General features: G+C 52.4%; 1 protein-coding gene across 5 annotated transcripts in view; it reads right to left on the bottom strand.

Moving 5' to 3' along the window:
* STK10 (serine/threonine kinase 10) overlaps nt 1–19,742 on the bottom strand; it is a 41,575-nt gene that overhangs the window by 10,805 nt on the left and 11,028 nt on the right. For 3 of the 5 annotated variants that reach the window (XM_086852131.1, XM_023936286.2, XM_086852130.1), the window contains 5 exons: nt 6,544–6,592; nt 4,189–4,338; nt 3,078–3,150; nt 2,277–2,471; nt 572–653 (listed from right to left, as the gene is read on the bottom strand). In XM_086852131.1, the coding sequence (XP_086708257.1) occupies nt 572–653; nt 2,277–2,471; nt 3,078–3,150; nt 4,189–4,338; nt 6,544–6,592 (549 nt within the window). Of the gene's footprint in view, nt 1–571; nt 654–2,276; nt 2,472–3,077; nt 3,151–4,188; nt 4,339–6,383; nt 6,593–6,819; nt 6,961–19,742 lie in introns of those variants that run through there. The other 2 variants (XM_023936285.2, XM_086852132.1) reach the window with 2 other exon arrangements.

Raw genomic sequence — 19,742 nt, 5'->3', positions numbered from 1 at the left:
GCACACAGATGCTCCCCAAAACTGCTTTATGGCAGAACTACCCCCCGCCCCCCCCCAAAAAAGCAGCAGCATTTAAAGAAGGGGACATGTGCCCACAGAATGTCACCAGGAGCAGGGCAGGAGCAGTCTGCAGGATCCCTGGGAGCAAAGAGAGCCTTGGGGAAGGTTTAATTGGAATGGGGCTGGAATAACTCAGTGCTCACAGCAGGGTGTTGGTGCTGAGCTGCAGCAAAAGTGTGAAGTCTCTGGGCTCAGACAGCGAGGGAGCTGCAGCCAGCAGGGAACCAGTTTTTTGCTGTGATTTTGGGAAGGGACAAGAGGAAAGGAATTGAATTTCAGTCAGGGCTAACCAGGTACAGCCCGAGCTGGCTGCCACATGGGCGTTTTCAGGCAGCAGGAGCAGTTTCTGTTCCAGATGGTGTCCATAGGGACTCTGCAGGTTGCTCCAAAGGGAAAAAAAACACTGCTGATCCTGTTTTGGAGCATTTTAGTGGCTGAAAAGTGCTATGAGCTTTCTAAAGAAGATAGAAATAATCTGAAACCAGTCTGGGGTCACTGCTCTGGTCCCTACCTCCAGCAGCTGGGCAGCGCTGGGCCGCGTCTCCGGGTTCTTGTCCAGCGCCTTCTTCAGGAAATCTCTGAACTCCAGGGACCTTAAACACAGCTGGCGGTGAGGAATTCAGCAGAGGAAAGGCCTCAAATAGCAGAGGGATCAGCCTGATCCCTCAGCAGCTTCTGTCCCAGCTCGCAGGCAGCATTTTGCTCCCCTGGGAAAGGCGCTCAGTAATTCTGGATATTTGGAGGAGGAGCAGCAGCAGGGCAGGGCAGGGAGCAGTTCTGAGCTGTGCCCAGCCGCAGGGCCAGGGCAGAGGCAGGACACAGCAGCTGTGCCCTAAAGGGACAAAAGCAGAGCCCCGCTGGGGAAGGGCGGCTGGGAAGGAGCAGTAACCCCATAGAGGGCACCCTCATCCTGCAAAGCGCAGCTCGGAGCTCCAGAGCCCTGATGGCACCTCCGAGCAGCTCCAGAGGCAGTTCCCACCCTGCCTGCTGCCTGGGACAGCCTCTGGCACTGCTGGCACCACGCTCTGAGTCCAGTGCTCGGCCAGGAATTTGCTGCTGGCTGACCTGCAGCAATTTTTGTGGAGAGAGAAGAGAAGAGAAGAGAAGAGAAGAGAAGAGAAGAGAAGAGAAGAGAAGAGAAGAGAAGAGAAGAGAAGAGAAGAGAAGAGAAGAGAAGAGAAGAGAAGAGAAGAGAAGAGAAGAGAAGAGAAGAGAAGAGAAGAGAAGAGAAGAGAAGAGAAGAGAAGAGAAGAGAAGAGAAGAGAAGAGAAGAGAAGAGAAGAGAAGAGAAGAGAAGAGAAGAGAAGAGAAGAATAAAATAGAATAAAGTAAAGTAAAATAAAGTAAAATAAAACAAAAGAAAACAAAACAACTAAATTAATAAATAGACTAAAATAAAATTTAAAAAAACCTAAATAAATAGAATAGGACAGAATAAAATAAAATAGAATAAAAGAAAGTAAAATAAAAGTAAAATAAAAGAAATAAAATAAAATAAAATAAAATAAAATAAAATAAAATAAAATAAAATAAAATAAAATAAAATAAAATAAAATAACTGAATAGAATAGACTAGATTAGAATAGAATAGAAAAATAGAATAAAATAGAATAAAGTGAAGTAAAATAAAGTAAAAGAAAAGAAAACAAAACAACTAAATTAAATAGACTAAAATAAAATAAAATAACTAAATAAATAGAATAGGACAGAATAAAATAAAACAGAATAAAATAAAGTAAAATAAAGTAAAATATAATAAAGTATAAAATATAAAAAAAATAAAATAAAATAAAATAAAATAAAATAAAATAAAATAAAATAAAATAAAATAAAATAAAATAAAATAAAATAAAATAAAAATTAACTGGCTAGTTTTATTTTACATGCAGAAGTGGCTTTCCAGACTTCAGGGAAAGCAATTCTGGAGCTCTTGGCCATCTTCAGCTTTAGAGGAAAATCTGCCTTTCATACACATGGGTTGTTTTGAGAGCAGCCATGGTGTCACCCCTGGCTTTGGGGGCTCTTTGGGTGAGGAGCAGCTCTCCCTGTGCTGCCTGGACACCGTGAGCACACCGTGAGCATCCTGCCTTACACCTTACATCCACACAGCTGCACCTGGAGCGCAGCTAAACCCGACTCCAGTGAGAGAGAGCTGCTAAAAGCTCCTGGTTTTCCTGTGTGGGAGCTGGGAGGTGCCCCCTGTGCTGCCCCCTCACCATTTGGAAGGGCAGCTGAGCGTGGGCGGCTCGGACTTGGCGATCTTCAGCAGGACCCTCATGGGGTTCAGCTCATGGTGGGGTGGCTCAATCTGGGCCATCTCGATCAGGGTGATCCCCAGGGACCAGATGTCAGCCTTGTAGTCGTAGGGAGTGTCCTTCATGGTCTCACACATCACCACCTCCGGGGCCATCCTGCGAAGGGCACAGCAGGGCCGGGCTGAGGCCGCGGCAATTAAACGCTTCAAATAACCCACAGCGCTGCAGGAAGTGCAGCTTTGCCCCCCAGCCCTGGCTTGCAGAAGCAGCAGCATCTTTTCCACAGGGTGCAAGCCCTGTCTCCTCCTCAGAGCAGCCAGACAGCCCCTGCAAACCCCCAGGCCGTTGACATCTGGCGCGGATGTTGCTCCAGAGCATCAATTAATCCCCGCAATTCCCCTCCTTCAGCAAGTCGGGTGATTTAGAGGTTGTGTTTCTGAGGCAGGGACTCGTTCCCATGTGCTTGGAGTGGCTTCAAAGCCCATCCCAGCCCCGGGGTGTGGGGAGCAGGGAGAGCACACTCGTGTGTCCCTCGCTCCAAGCCTGGAGCACCGTGACCCCTCTGCTGGCTCTGCTGAGCTCCCACACCACCGAGGCTGCTCACAGCTCTGCTCGGGCAAGGAAAACCCTTAAATGTCAAGAAAATGGCCAAGAATCCTCATTAAAACCCTCCCACCTTAAGGCACCACGGTCCAACACACCCAAAGCCGTCAGAGCCAGCTTAATCTGATTTTCAGGATTTCTCAGCAAGCAGGGACTCACCAGTAAGGGGTCCCAATGAAGGAATCTCGCTTCTGCAAGGTTTTCATGTTCTTGGCAGACACTCCAAAGTCAGCTGCAAAGAGCAGGAACATTAGAGGCCGGAGGAAAACTGAAAAACCCTTCTGAGTTAGCACATTTGGCTGAGACACAGGTTGGAAAGCCAACAACACACAGTGAAGGCAAGAACGTGATACCACGGGCTGTGTCCTCCCAGCTGAGCATCAGGAATTGAACTTGGTTTGGGGTACATGACCCCCAGGATTTTCCTCTCCCATGTACTATAAAACAGGCACAACAACCCCCTCCTGCCAAACCTTACACGTTTAGGAGGAAATTGAGCTCTTTTCTGCAAACAAAAGCAGCTCCATGGCAGATTTCAGGACTTATTTCCTAGCAAAAAGCCTGATTTTACAGCAGAAAAACCAAAGTTCCGTTCCTTCTCTTCCCTCCAGCCACTGCAAGATGCCTCTCTCTGATTTTGTCCCTTCTGAGCTGAAGCGAACCCGAATGAAATTGCTCAGAGCTGCAGAGGGTACTGAGCCCACTGCAGGTGGGTTTGCTCTCCAGGACAGCCCTGGTGGCATCCTCTGACCAGCTCCTGCAGATAAATCCACCCTCTCCTCCCCCAGCAGGTCTTTGGGTGCCAATTTAACTCCAAAGCAGAGCGATCTGGCAAAGGAACCCCTTGGCAACCCTCCCCCTGTCACCACCAAACCTGCTGTGCAGATAAGAGGAATTCTTCCAGCTCCCAGCCATGCCAACTGGCACCCTGCACAGGATGCTCAGCAGGCCAAAAGGCACAAAAATCAGGTTCAGAGAGGGATTAAACAAACTCAGGGGAGAAAAATCCATCAGGGGCCTGAGCGTGGCTGTGGCCTGGGGGCTCAGCACAGCATGCAGCTCCTTTTGCCTTTCTGTGGAGCAAAATCTTCCCCTCCTTGTCCTGCAGCTCCTTTTGCCTTTCTGTGGAGCAAAATCTTCCCCTCCTCATCCTGCTGCTCCTCTCAGGCAGCAGAGAAGCTCGATCCCTCCATCCCAACACACTCAGGAACATCCAAACCCCGCATTCCAGCTGGTTTTGGGTGAGCATGGAGTGGTGCCAGGGACTCACCGAGCTTGATGTCCCCATCCTGGGTGAGGAGCACGTTCCCAGCCTTCAGGTCCCTGTGGATGATCCTTTTGCTGTGCAGGTAGTGGAGAGCTTCCAACATCTGGCGGCAAATCACCTGGATCTGAGGCTCAGTCAGGCCCCGGTCCAGCTCTGCAGGGAGGGACAGAGATGTTAAACAGGACAGGGACAAAGTGATGCTCACCTGAGCAGCAGGAAAGCCCAGGTTACCCGGCAGAGCATGGTAAAGTTGCTGTCCCTGGGTCAGAGCAGCAGGAGACAAAGGAAAGCAGCTTGTTAAGGTGATTTATTCCCTAAGCCATCAGAATTTCCACCTCTTGGAGCTGCTGGCTCATAGCTCCCTCCTGGGAATGCTCAGCTGAGGCCCTGGAACAGTGGATGAGGAAGAGGAGCCAGAAATGCTTGGGATGGGGTCTGAACTGCAGATTCCCTCACAATTTGGGAAGACAGACAAGCTGGGTCTCACCCAGCTGCTGAGAGAGGAGGGAGCTGCTGCAGGACAGCAGTGTCAAACACAGGCATGAACATCAGCAGCCCTAATTCCCCAGGGAACAGGAGAACCAGAAAATTATCCCTGCTGTGGGGAGGCACCCTAAACATCACGAGGGACACACCACTTCCCAAAGGAACACGATTTAAATGCTCAGCAGGGTTATTCCTGCCCACTGCTCTGAGCTGGTGTTTTGGGTAGCGCCAGTCCCAGAGTTCAGGGAGTGTTTCGACACTCTCAGGCACACGATGGGATTCTTGAGGCTGCCCTGTGCAGGGTCAGGAGCCAGATTTTGTGTGTCCCCTGAAGCTCAGGATGTTTTGTGATTCTGTGATTCTATTTCTGGTGCTCGCAGGGACAGGCGTGACCTCCCTGCTGAGCTCTGGGCCATCTCCACCACCCCAGCTCTGCAAAGCATCCCCCTCCAGATGGTCAGCATCTCCTGAGCTGCCCTGCCTCCCTCAGCAAGGCCCCTGCAGATCCCTCCTCCAGCAGAGCAGAGCAGGGCTCAGACAGCACCAGATGGGGCTGATGGAGGGACCCCATCAACTGGGCCAGGAGTTAGTTCAAAGCAAGGATCTTAAGCACAGCCTGGGGCTGCTGGCTCAGTCACTTTGTCCCTCCTTTCCTCACCAGGAGCTCCCCTGCTCTGGGAAAAGCTGGTGGTTTTCACCCTGGCAAAAGGCAGTTCCAGCAGGTCACAGGTTTTGTACATAAGATTTTGAAGAGATCCCAGCTGCCAGTGGGGATGGGGAGGTGTAACAGGCAGCATTTCTGAAACTCTGAGATGTACTAATTCTGAATTTGCAAATTCTGGGAGCATTCCTGAGCTCCAGCTCCTCCTCACCCTCACTCAGGGCTCACAGAGCCACAGCCAGGCCACTCTCTCATGGTTTTCTATGCTGCCCCTTCCAGGTCCTGCAGAGACAATGCTCAGGAGCGTTTTTATGTCCCAAGAGATGGGTGAACCCCCCCTGCTGAGGTTTTCCACAGGGAAGGAAGGTTTCATTCCCCTCCAGCACTTCAGGAAAGGTATTTTTTCACCCAGTGACTTGGAGCCACTTTAAAGAAGTTCCCTAAAGGAGGTTTAAGAGCTGAGTTAAAGATGATAAATTTGGTTCCTGGAAATAAAAAGAAAGTGAGGCCTTTGGAAAGATCAGGGCTGACAAGGAGTAACCCCCAGGGAGATGTGGCTCTGTCCCAGAGCTCTGGGCAGGGTGATGTCAGTGTCACATCTGCTGTGCAGAGGGGATGTCACCCCCAGGGTCACCCCCAGAGGGGCTGTGGCACCAGCCAGGGCTCTTTTGGGGTACAGCCACCCATCCCTGCTCCCAGCAGCTCTCTCTGTGTGCAAGGGAGGAGTTAAAAAAGGGGAGATTGCTGGGATTGCTGCAAACTGCAGCTCATCAGAGCTCTGCTGCCTCACCAAACGATTGATACCGTATGGAGAAGTCAGCAGAAAGGTCTGGGGAAATTCATCTTGACAGGCGCCCAGCTTAAACTTCTCAGCCCTGCTGGGAGCTGTGGGAACAGGATCCCAACCAGCCAGTGCCCCCAGCAGGTAAATATTTAAATTCAGCTTTCCCCTGCAGCCAGACTCTCCCTTTTCCCTGTGCCTTGTGATCTGCCGATCCCAGCAGCACTGAAATCACAAAAGGACATTAAAAGTAGCTCAAAAACTCCCCACCTTCTGCTCAGGGTATGAAAATAGGCAAACTCCTGGGAGAGAAAGGGCAGCTGTGGCACCCACGCCTGCCATCTGTCTGAGGGCTGCTCCTGGGGTGGTGCCAGGGGGCTGGAAATGCCCCGTGGGCATCGCCCCTGGCACAGGGCACAGCTGCACTCACCCAGCATCGTGGCATCCACGGCCCCGCCAGGGCAGAACTCGATCATGATCTGGGGGAACAAAAGGAGAGTTAAAGCCAGGCTGAGTCTCACTGGGGAAAGGGAGGGAAGAGCAGAGAAAAGCTGGGTTTGATTCCCTGAGTGGCAGAGCTGTGGGAGCTCCCCAGGACACGTCCCTTGGGCTCTCCAAGGGTCTCTGAGCCCCGGGGTCAGATCCCACACCCTGCCCAGCTCCCAGGGACCCTCCCGGGGCTGTGACACCCCCAGCAGACCCCTACCTGACCCCAGCAGCAGCTTCAGGATTTTGGGCTCCCCCTGTTTCCATGCCCTCCCCTGCCTTTGGGAGCTGCAGCAGGGTGGGATAACTGCGAGCTGACGTGGCTGTGAGACATCAGGCAGGATTTTCCCTGCCAAACGAGGGATGGGGAGGGCTCTCGTGTCTCCAGGGTAGGGTTGGTTTTTTTTTAACTATTTTTATGTCCCCACATTGCTCCGTAGTTCATTGCTCTCTCATTTTGAGCAGCTTGAGGGGAAACTGTGTCAATAAAGAGGGTGAGCACGTTCCCCAGATTTTGTCATTTTTCCCCAGGGATGTGCAGAGCCTTGCCAGCCCCACACACCCTTGCCAGGTCCCTGCCACCCCTCCCAGTTGCCCCCAGCACCTCAGGGATGCAGATCCTCTCCCCTCACCTCTGCACAGCATCACCCAGAGCTGCCCTGTGCTGGCCTCAGCTCCCCACTCCCCTCTGGGGCTGCTCAGATAAACTGATTACAGCTCCAAGCAGCCAGGGATTACAAGGGACAAGAGATGCTTCACCTCTCCAACAAGCTCTTCTCCTTGTGGAGGTGACACAGGACATTCCAGAGTGGTGAAATGCCAGGGTTGAGTCCGAGGACAGCGCCTGAGCACTGTTTACCAGCTCAGCTCTCTAAACCCATCAAGAGAGGGTCACGTTGCTCAAAGCAGCTCCAAGCACTGGCGCAGGAGCTGAGGGGAGAAGGTTCAAGCTCCCTGTTTGCCATGGTTTGATTCTGCAGCTCCAGGAAAGCTACATCCCACCCCTCAGACCCTCTGCACGGGCAGGGGAAATGCAGTTTTCACCTGGTGGGAGACAACAGCTTCGTTCTGGAGAACAGCAGGAGCTGGGATGCAGCAAAGCTGGAATTGGAATCAGCCCAGGGCCAAGGAGTCAGAGAGGGGACAAACTGAGAGGTGGCACATGTGACAGAGCCACCATGGGAGGAGAATAACCAGGGGTCAGGGCTGGGGGAGCATGTGAAACAGGCAGGTGGAGAGAAGAGACTGAGAAGACAATTGAACCCTTTCCAAACCAGGAGAACCAATCCCAGCTGGCACAGTTCCAGGTGGAAGTCTGGCAGCAGGGACGGGGTCAGCAGAGCATCAATGGGATATATCAACACTTTTGTGCTGTTTAATACCTTGAACCAGAGCATCAGCAGCTTCCTGAGCAAATGGAAAGGCAGGAATTGTCTCCTGGCATGGTCCCCCCAGGCAGAGAACTGCCCTGTGCCCCACTGTCACCCCAAACAGCTCCAGGAGCATCATTTCAAACCAGTATTTCTGTGGTGTCCCTCATCACATCCACCAGAGCACAATAAAACCAGCAGTGTCCACCAGCCCTTCCTGGGCTCCTCAGAGCAAACCTCACAGAATTCCAGTCAGGTTTGCAGTCTGGCAATGAGAATCAGTCCCTCTGGAGTGACCCTGTGTGTTTATCCAGGCACAGCAGGCTACAGCCGGGCACTGGGAACACGGAAAACTTCAAAATATGCATTTTCAACAAGGGCAGATATGCCAAAGAATAATTCTGGGTGTGGCCAGATGGTCCGAGCAGCTAAAAAAATAATGAGCTCGTTTCAGCCCAAAAAAATCCTATTTAAACAAACACAGCTGGCAATCTCCCAGATCATCCTCCAAGCACACTTCCTACCAGGAGCAGGGCCAGCCTGGAGAGTGTTTTGCCATGGAGGGAGTAGGAAGGCAGGCCTGGGGACATCAGTGTGAGCTGGGAGCACCCACACCTTCTCCTGCGGGCTCTGCAGGGAGCAAACATCCCGTTTCTAATGATTTCCTGTGAACAAGAAATCCAGGGACTTCCTCACCCAAGGCAGCTGGGGGGACACAGGGTTCCTGTGACACATCAGAGCTCCTACAGATCCACCATGGATGTTTTAGTCTCCAATCCTTTACAGCCACCCCAAAATTCATGGGTGGCTCCATTTCTGAGTTGGCTGAGCAACACGAGGGAGTGACAGCCACAGCCAGAGCCCCCAGCCCCAAATCACAGCCCAGCCCCCAGCCGAGGGACTCACAGCTCCAAGGGATGCTCTGGCTGCACACACAGGAGCAGGGCTGAAAGAGAAAGGAGCTTGCTCTCACTACCTCTGAAAACCTTTGTGACAGTTTAAATAAAAAGGGCCCTTTTCTCCTTCAACAAAACAAAAATGCAGAGGTCTGCATGCAGACACCACAAAATGTTTCCCTTTCAAAAAAACCTTTGCAACAGGCAACATTAAGTTGAAATTAGAAAGTGGAAGTCCACTCAAGTGAAAGGGCTTTGCTGGCCACCTCGATTTTTCCCACGGCTCATCTCAATCCTGTGTTAACCACAGCAGGATCTGGAAGCATTTTGGGTCTGACAAACCAGGACCAGCCCCTCCTGCCCAGGTACCAAGGTGGCACCGAGACCCAGCTCGCTCCTCCCAGCCTGGGCAGGACAGCTGCTGCCTCTTGGGTGTGCCTGGAACTTTCTACATGGCTAAAACAAAAAGGAAAACCACACACAAGAAGCTTATCTGGAAAGATAATTTCAGCAAGCACTGCCCAGCCGATGAGGGTGGGGCAGCTGTTGGCCCCAGCAGGGTTTGGCTCTTACTCAGCTGGCTGGGAGGGCAGTGCCCACCAACCTTCCCTGGCAGAAAAACCTTTTGCAGGCAGAGAGGGACAGGGGGGTGGAAAGCAGATGCCATCAGCTGGGAAGCTTTGGGCAGCTCCTGCCCAGGCCACCAGGTCCTCTCAGGGCTGCCAAGGCACTGCAGGTGAGGGCTGCCTGCCGGCTTCTGTGGGACTGTGCTGCTTGTGCAGTGCACCTTGAGGAGTTTGGGGTCACTGAGGTGCTCCAGAGCTCCTAGGGCCGTTCCTGTGTGGGACATCATGACATGATCCCCCCATCATGACTGCAATCCCCAGGAGTTTGGGGTCACTGAGGTGCTGCAGAGCTCCCAGAGCTATTCCTGTGTGGGATATCATGACAAGAACTGCAATCCCCCGTGGGCACAGGGCCCTGCCTGTGCCCCCAGCATCCTGCTGCCCTCAGATCCACCCTGCCTGGCCCAAAAACTGCAGCAGAACTGAAAAACCTCAGTGATTTCCTCCCCAAGTCTGCAGCAGAGGGGCTCAGGCTGTTTGTGTGAGCAGCTGCTGGAAGCCACAGCATCCTGCTGCCACCTCCGGCACCCACGTGGCTCTGCCACGTTTCTGGGGCGGCTCTGAGGTGTCCTTGTCACCCACAGAGGAAAGCACCCCCCTAGCACAGCCTTGTGCTGGCACAGAGGGGCTGCAGAGATAAGAAAAACAAATTTGATAAAGGAAACCGCGCTCCACTTGCAGAGGGAGCTGGGGAAGGAAACGCTGTCAGGTTCCCTCCTTGCCACACATCACACCTGGTCCAGCTTCTCTCTATCCAGAGTGTGGAGCACAAAGTTCCTGGGGGTTTTCCAGTAATTTCCACCTGGGTGTTTTCCAGATTGCAGCAGGGCATGGAAAAGGAGTGTCACAGCTGGCTCCAGGCGTGTTCAGCAGCAGAGGCCTCAGTCCTGCTCCACGTGGAGCAGGGACAGCACAGTGCTCCCTGGGCTGAGCTGGGATGGAGAAGCAGGAGAAGGAGCCAGATGTGCCCACAGGGGTGCCCAGCAGGGCAGGGCTTTCCTGGCATCACCCACTTACAGGAAAAGCAGAAAAACCAGCAGCTCCCGTGCTCCAGAGGGGCAGAAATCCTTCACATTCACCAAAAACACAGCAAATGGAAAAGGGAAAGAGCCAGAGAGAGCTGGGGGCCCTGGCTGCCTCCAGCTGGGCTGGTGCTGCACACAGGGATGAGCTGTGAGGGTGGCAGTGAGAGAGGCACAGAACAGTTTCAGGGACTCCCAGCTATAAAATCTCCCTGTTCCAGGAGCTGTCCTGGCATTCCCCAGGCTGCCTGGCCCTGCCCTCACCCTCTGTCCCCATCCCTGGCCCTGCCCTCGCCCTCTGTCCCCATCCCTGGCCCTGCCCTCGCTCTCTGTCACCATACCTGGCCCTACCCTCACCCTCTGTCCCCATCTCTGGCCCTGCCCTCGCTCTCTGTCCCATCTGTGTCCCATCCCTGGCCCTGCCTTGTCCCTGCCCGTGGTCAATCTGCAGAGCCAGCTCTGCTGTGAGCTGAATCCCACCTTTTTTTGGACCCTGCTTCCAAAGCCGCCTCATTTGGGAAGCAGCAGGTTCTGAAGGAACGAGAGGACGCTGCTCATGCTGGGCTACAGGAGCCAAGGGGGAAAGGTGGATTGTACAAAGCTGCTTTTTAGCCAGCAGCCCCTGCTTTTCCATAAGGAGGTTACCCCAAGGGAGAGGTGGATCCTCATCCCGCTGCAGTGGCACTCGTGGCAGGGAGGTGCAGGGCCCAGCAGCACACACAGGACATGTCCCCCGGCCTGGCTTCAGCCCTGGGGAGCAGAGCAGCTGCAGAGCCCCTCCCCACCCTGCTGTCCCTCCCAGAGAGCCCCCAGCCCCTCGGGGGGAGCTTGCCAAGCTCCCTGGGCCACCACTGATGCAGGTGAAGGTTTTGGCCTCCAAATCTGGTGCCACCCTTCCTCTGCCAGGCACCAGCCCAGTGCCTTCCTCCTGCTCCTCAGACACAGGCAGGACACCTCACACCATGGCCAAGCAGGAGGAGACCCCCAACACAAAATATCCCTTGCCTCTGGCACAGGCACAGCATTTCCCTTCAATTTCCCTTCAGTGCAACGAGCTCGGGACAAGAGCAGGGCTCCTGAGGCTCCTCACAGCCCACAGCAGCACCATGGGAATGGGGAGCAGCAGGAAATGATCCAGACCTGCCCATGAGTGGCAGAGGAGTCACAGCAAGGCCTGTCCCTGCTGCCAGCACCGGGATCACACCAGGGACAGACAGACTCCAGGGCTTTTGGTCTTGACTCAGAGGCAGAGGAGACTGAGCAAGGCCAGGACAGCACCTTCCTGCAGCCCTCAGGCCTGGCTTTAGCAGAGCAGGAGCTTCCCTGCCCCGTTACCCACAGGGGCTGCTGAATCCCAGCTCTCCCATCCAGCAGCTTCCCCCAGCACTGCCAAGTCCCACAAAACAGCTGCTCTGCAAGGAAAGGGCAGAGGCAGCAGCTGGCTCTGCTCCCAAACTCTGCACATCACCACGGCAGCGAGAGGACTCTGACAAGTCAGGAGCATCTGGAGCAAGGGCCAACATCCACACAAATCCCATGGAGGGGAGGATCCTGGCCCTGCAACGCTGGCTGCAGCCAGTGCAGAGCACAGCACAAGGCAGGCACGGCTGTTTGTCCAAAATCCTCCCAGAAAATGATGGACACAGACCTGAGGCCCCATCCTGAGGCCTGGATATGTGAACTGCTCCTGTCCAGCCTCTCTAATCTGGCAGGGATTTCCCCTGCTCCCAACACCTCCAAACCCGAGCCACTTGACTCCATCTGTCCCAAAAGCCCACAACATCCCCTGGGCTGAGCCCAGCAAAAACTTGGGACACATTTCTGCTTCCCAGGATTGAGAAAGGGGCTGAGTGACACAGACACTAGACACAGAGCCATTCCTCACTGGTGGGAAGAGTACAGGGATATATTTAGGCACAGGAACCACATTTAGTGAGGGTCAAGAGGCACATCCTTTATCTGTGTGACATCTGAACCCAAGTTCTGGTGGTTACCAGTGAAGCTATACTGTCCTGGTGGCTGCAAGAGGAGGCAGGATAAGGAATGTGGGATCAGAACTTCCAGGAGCAGATCAGAGTGGGATCAGAACCTCCAGGAGCAGATCAGAGTGGGATCAGAACCTCCAGGAGCAGATCAGAGTGGGATCAGAACCTCCAGGAACAGATCAGAGTGGGATCAGAACCTCCAGGATTATCTCCCTCCCCGCTCACAGCCCTGGGGAGTGCAGGACCATGGGAGGTGGATTTGGGGAGCACCACCTTGGCTTTTGGAGCCCATTTGGTCAGATCTGCTCTCCCTTCACAGTGGGGCTGTGCTCGGTCCGAGCCTCTGCGTTATCTCCCCAGCCTTCCCCTCTCCCAAGGATCCAGTTTGCATTACGGGAGGAGGTGGCTCACATTCCTACACCCACTCAACTTGGCACCTTCCCCACCAGCCTCCTGCCCAACGCTCCTCACCCCGCACATGCCAGAGGGCGGGAGGAAACGGGGAGCAGATTCCGCCGGCCTTGCTCATAAACCACCAGATGGGCTCACCCCAGAGCAAAGCTGAGCTGCTCCTGCTCTTTGCTGGGGGCTGAAAATCCTGAAAATCCTTCCCAAGCTCATTCCCAGAGCCCCACGAAGCCAGAGCACCACCAAGACAAAAGGGGACAACACCCAAGAGCCACCAAGAGCTGCAGAAGCCACCAGCTCCGGCTGCAGCTGGAGTCCCACAGAACAGACCTTTTGGCCCTCCCAGCAGCCACCAGAGAGGGCACAAAACAACCCAGAAGCCACCAAAAGCCTCTTGGCTGCCCCAGAACAGCACAAATGTCAAAAGCTGGTCTGACATGGCAAGTATGCTGTAGGTGGAAGTGAAATAATTCGCTCTCTGTAAGAGAAGGCTCCAAGCTTGCCAATTTTCCCTCATGGACAAGGACACCATTCAGAGACTTTAAATATAATAAACCTTTTCTGCCCCCTTTTCTGTACAAAATAACCTACAGAGAAAAATATTTCAAATCAGAAATGAGAAAAGGCTGTTCCCATAAAGGCTGGGGGGGAAGAAGATGCAGGGAAGGAAATGAGGAACACAAAGTTTAGGGAGTTTCAGAGCAAGAAACCTTTCTGGAGAATAAAGTCAATACTCCTGGCAAAATGCAGAGCTCCCTGCTGATCTTAAGGAAACTGGGGATAAGTTCTCCACCTTTAAATCACTGCAAGATGACAAAATATTTCCTTGAACTGCCCCCCACAGTTGGCAGAAATATCCCCATCCCTACTGCAATTTTGGCAGAACAAATAAAAACTCCTTTGAGGTCAACTGAACGGTTTTGATGTTGCAAAAAGCAGCTTTTGCTGCTTGGAGGGCTGTGAGTGGGATCCCTTTTCTCACCAAGTTATCAGCTTTTAGAGGCCACTGAGTTCACTTTGTTACAAAACTCCAAGAATAATTTCAAATATAAATAGCAAAAAAGGAAGAAGTTGCTGCTTCAGTGGGAAGATTCCCCAACCTCAAGTGCCCCTAGTCTGTGTCAGCATCTGAAAGAGATGATGCATCTCAGAAGGGCAAAGCTCACTGTGAGAGCTGGAGTTTGACCCAGGACAAGTTTCCTGGTGGCTTTTATGAAGTCAGCATTTCCAGCACAGCCCCAAAGCCTCGCCTGGCCACGAGGACAATTCGGTGAAGGCGTGGCAAAAGGCTTGAGAGGTTTTCCACTCCTTTCCCTGGAAACAGCCATCTGTCCTAACCATCCCCAGGTTCCCAGCACAAGGTGCCTGGCTCCATCACACAACCTGAGCGTTGCTGTTTAGCAGCTTCAGGGAGGGCTTTGAAGTCAATGGATCACTCCAGGCCACGAGGTCTGCAAAAGGACGTCCCTCCCTCCCTCCAGATGACAACTTTCAGGCTATAGCTGAAACAGAAGAAGTTTAGACCTGCAAGCTATCCCTCATTCAGGGTTTGGGCTGAAGTTGGGTTTCGAGGCGCTGTCTCCTATCCACGGGGAGCTCATAAATATTCCTTTCTATGCAAACACTGCTCCTTAGCATTCCCTTGGAGATCCAGCCAAGTGGGAACGTGGCTTATTGCAATTCAGTCCTAAACAAAGTTTTCAAGTGCTTTGAAAAGTGATTTGCCTATAAGGCTTCTTGTCTGCTCTGCTTTTCTTTTCATGAAACTCCGGCCTCGTGTTACAACCCCGGACTGGGACTCAGCACCCAGGACTTATTCCCAAGTGCCATTTACCCCCTGGGGAAACTTTAGGCAAATCCCTGTCTGTGCCTTCACTCTCAGAGCCAGGATAATGACACCAGCTCTTTTATAAAGCGTTCCAGGGTGTTCAGATGACAAGGCTGTGCAATCACAAGGAATTATTACGGCTTCAATAACCTCTTCATGCAACGTTATCCTGTCCAAAGGGTGGCAGACAAAGGTTCCTGCTCTCCTGTGGGTTGTCATGTTGGTACCTGCAGGAGCACTCTTGAACTTGGCAATTTGTCTGATACATAAATCATTTTTGGGGGTTGCTAAAAATCATTCGGTTTCCCTCTGTTTTAAGGGAAAACCCCCCAGTTTTACCCAGAACAGGATTTAGAGTGACTTGCCAAGAGGCTGAATGCTAAAGCTCACGTTCACAGCACGGAGGGGGCTCATGGAACCTGCTGCCCAGATTTAGTAGAAGAAGATTTAGACCTGCAGGCCTTTGGGAATGGTTGGGCAGAGAGAAGGGAAGGAGGATGTCAGCTGGACATCTGATCCACAGCATCCCAGCTGGCAGGGACACGGCCCCCAAGGTGGAGCAGACGTGACCACCCACTTCAATGATGCCACTCTGAACAGCAAACTGCTGACCCTGGAAATGCAGGGAAGTGCAAAAAAAAATAAATTAAAAAATAAATCCACTGGGCTGCATCACTTTTTCCACTTTGCAGCTCTGGCCAAGATGAGGAGCTGCCCCTCAGGACAGGGAGGGGACACTGTGATGTCCCAGCTCCCAGGGCCAAGCACTGCCCTGTCCCCATGCCTGCTGATATCTGCCCACACCTGCTCCTCTCCTACCCACCCTGCTGAAGTTCCTGGGGGTGTTTTGCAGTTCTGCCCGAATTCTGGACTGGTAGGAATTTGGAAACCGGTCCAGCAAACCCCACCCCCACACTGGTTTTCCCAGCGGGGCTGATCCTGCAGCAGCTCCCGCGTGTCCCAGGGAACAGCCAGATCTGGGAGCGATTGGGATTTATGTTCCTGCAGCAGGGGAAAGGAGGAAGGAAAAGGACGCTGCTGAGCTGTTTAGCAAAGTTTGGGATCACTTTGTTTTCCTGGGTTTTCCCTTGGCTACGTCCGACTCCCGCGAGCTGCAAACAACAAAGTTCAAGAACTTCTGGGGGAAGTTTGGTACAAAGCCCCAGGAGCAGGAGGCCAAGTAGGAAGGGCTGCAGCTCTGCTGCCAAGTGGAGTTTTAAAGGGACACAAAGAGCCGTGGGATTCCTCAGGGACTGAGCAGCCTGGAGAGCCTGCTCTGGTCCAGCACTCACACAAACAGCTCCCCACGGGCATCCAGCCAAGCTCGGGCTGCTCACCCTGCGAGACATCCCTGCAAGTTGTGATAACCTCCCTTTGCTAAGGAAAACTGTGGGGAATCTGATCCTGCTACCAGCTCCCTTTTCTGTTTGTTTTAGAGAAAAGGTATTGCCAGCCTGGGAGAACCAAACGCTGCAGATGCTTTACACAGCCCAGCAGCGCATGGGATAATGAGCATTTCTTTATGCTACAGGATTTTCAAGAATGCCCAAATCTCCAGTCAACATCCATATCAAAGGGGGAGCAATCCCAAAAGTCCCTGGCTGAACAGGTCAGGGCCTGCCCGCAGAAAATGCAAAGGTTTTTATTTAAGGTGAGTACAAAGAGCAGCACAGAGCTGCAGTCTCTGTGCCAGCTGTAGGAGTTTGTACCCACACGGGAGAAACCCTGAGCCGCTTAAATTCCCCAAAAGGCCCAGCCAGGCAGGGTTACCTGCACGGTACAGCAATCCCTGCTTTGATCTCCAGGAAAAGGCTCTTTATTCAAAATCCCTTTTGCCATGGCAACCGTGGGGCTGGGAAAGGAGGGAGGGGGAGACAATTCCCCAGGGCTTCCCTGGAAAAGTTGTCCCACCAGCAGCACAGTGGTTCAACACCCGGGGCCAAATGATATTTTCATGAATTTCTAGAGATTCCTGCAGACTCAGTGCTGGAGCATCTCACCAGGCTCCTGGGTTTTCTGCCCTGCTGGGCTGTCTGGGCACAGCCACCATCCCCTGGGAGAAAAGCTTTCCTGCAGGAAAGGTCAGGCTCTTCACAGCAAACAAAACTCTCCTCCCCTCTCATCTTATCACTGCTCTGGCTGGAGACACTCAGAAACAGCAGAGGGATTCAGCAGCAGCACATCAAAAGTTCCTCCCTTCCTCTGAGGTCTCAGTCTGGTTTGTTGTTGTTGTTTTGGAAGGGGGAAAAAAACCTCTCCCAAACACGCAGCCCTCGAGAGGGACACCAAACACAAGGGCTGTTGGTTTTTTCCCCATGTTGTAATAATTATCAGTGAAAATTCTGTTCAAAGCAAGCAAAGCCCATTTCAGTCCCATTCCTAAGCCACAAATAACTTTAAAAAGTCCATTTTAAAAGCTGTGCTATACTGGGTGAGGGGGATTTGCTTCTGTGTTTTCAAGTCCTGCATCACACTGCAGGAAAAGAGATTTTAAAATGTGTCCCAGCCACGAGGACTCAGACCAAACTCTTAAAAAAAAAAAAAAGAATGAGAATCTCAGCTTTCATTTGGTGCCCCCATTTCCAGCAGCCAGGATTTATGCAAAAGAACATGAAATGCCACAGGGCTTGTAATAAAAATAAAATAAAATCCTGAAAGCTCCCACCAGGGCAGTTTTGCAGCTTCTCTGGGCTGTTTTCAACCAGCACAAGACTTCCTGGCCTCTGCCACGAGCAAAGAAAAGGAGATGGAGGGGGATGGAATGAGATAGGAGCTGCTGGCAGGGCACAGCCTCTCTGCAGAGGGTTTAAATGCCAAGAAAGTTCATTCTGGATGCTGTTATCCCCGCAGTTTTATTCCTGGGAACTCACCGGGATTCTCCAAGCCCTTGCTCACAGTGGGCTTTGCTCCATCCCACACAAGAACTGGGGTTTTTACTTGATGCCAATCAGGTATAAAACCCAGGGGAATCCTCTGGTTTGTGCCTTCCTTTCAGTGCTGTGGATTTCCGAGCAGCTGCTGGAGGATGAGCCACTTCCCCTTGCACAGAAAGGTTTTCTGCTCTGTAAATATTTCATGTCCCCTCCCGGCTGCTGGAGCGCGAAGCCAGAGCCTGGCAGAGGAGCCACGGGGAGCTGACACAGCTCAGGGGGACCAGGAGGGCTCCTCACACATTTTCCTTCTTAATTCAAGGAAAGAGCAGCCAGACTGATTTAGGAAGAGCCCTGCTTGTGGCACTGAGCTGTGAATTATTCAGGAGCCCAAGAGCTGCTGCCACCCAGGAGCTTGGGCACATCTGGACCTGCTCACTTGGAATGTTCTCCTTCCATGCTGGGCTGTGAGGAGCAAGGAAACCACAGCAGGTTCTGGCTCCCCCAGAAGTTTTAGCCAGAGCCACTCTGAGAACCCAGGCACCCACCATGCAAATGATGCAGGAAAATGCTGGTTCAAACAACTGCACAGACAGAAATGAGGATGGGATGTGGGCAGAACAATAAAAGCTGGTGTTTATATTTAGATGCAGATTTTCCCCAGCAGCACTGGTCACCGAGAAGAGGAAGGTTTTGACTTTAGAGAAAACCTGGTAAGGACTTAAAGCCTTGCAGAAATAAAACAGCCTGACTCAGTGACTCCCCTCCAAGCCAGGAAAACACTGCAGCATTAATAAAACCAGCCTGAGCAATGAAACACAAATGCTACTCCAATAATTAAATAAAGAGAAGGATCCCAGAACAATGGCTGGGGCTGTAGCATGGATTTGACAGAATCCCAGATCCTGCCCTCGTGGGAGAGCCCCAGACAGGAGGCTCTTGTTGCAGAGTTTCATTTTAGTAGGTCGGCAGCACTTGACATCACAAAGCACTCCCAGGACAAAGGCAGAGCCCAGGAACTCTGCAATCCAGTTTTCCCTCCAGGAAGGAAGGAAGGAAGGAAGGCAGAGCTTCCTATGGCAGGGAGGAGGTGGAAAGAGGGAAGGGGAGGGGGGCTGATGTCTCATCCTCACGTGGAGGATGCAGCAGAGCAGGGTGGTGAAACCAAGAGAACAGGGGGGCAGATAAAGCAGCCTCATCTCTCACCCCGGCTCAAGCTGTGTTTGCCTTTTTACTTTAGCCCAGATTAATCCTGCTGCAGTTGCAATCTATCCAAATCCCAAGTCCTCTCCTAGGAGGGATGTTTGTCCTTCCTCTCCTTAGCACAGTACATATTTACACTGTCCTTTAACATAGCCAGGGCTCAGAATCCAAAATACCAAATGGACGACTCAGCTCCCTCGAGATCAGAATACGGAGCAGAAACACTCCAGCACTCCAGGCTGGGTGTCCCAGAGAACTCAGGGGCTTTATCCATGGATTTTTAAATAAGCAGCCACGGGTTGACATTGCAAAAGGTGCTTGCTGAATCAGCCCAATAAAACATCCCTCTCCTGCACTTCTCAACCCAGGAATGAACCAGACTGGGATTGTGCTGGCCCTGTAGGCAGCACAGGCAGGGACTGGCAGCTCCAACAGCTCAGCTCACACAAGTGCAAGTCCCCAAAGTTGAGATCTCTTCTTTAACTCTGTTAAATGTACTCAGGGAGGCCACAGTGGTATGTGAAACATTAAAAACAGGAAGGAAAAAGCACCAGAGCTGCTGAACGCACCCCTTGCCACTCTCCTGACTTCCTGAAGTTAAAGGAGGAGCAGATGAGGAGATGGGTTTGGAAATCCTCCTGTTCACCTGATTTCCCTGATTTCCCTGACACAGGCACAGAGTTATCTGAGTATCCAGGGGTTCATTCCCTCAGCCTCTCCATCCCCTGCACGGAGCACAGGAAGGTGCCTTTCACGCTCAGCTTCCTCTGCTTCCAGGCACTCAGAGAGAACAGCAGGCAGGGGAAATAAAAAATAATATATAAACCTGCTGGGCTAGGGGAGAGAGAGCTGCAGGAACCTGCTGTTCCAGCCCCTGCACCAACCCACTCCATTGCATTTTATGTCCCTGCACTTCCATAGCCATGGGAAATGGA

Source organism: Cyanistes caeruleus, chromosome 15 (genome assembly GCF_971803275.1).
Source record: "Cyanistes caeruleus chromosome 15, bCyaCae1.hap1.1, whole genome shotgun sequence".
Lineage (NCBI taxonomy): Eukaryota > Metazoa > Chordata > Aves > Passeriformes > Paridae > Cyanistes > Cyanistes caeruleus.
This window is presented reverse-complemented; position numbering and strand designations above follow the sequence as displayed.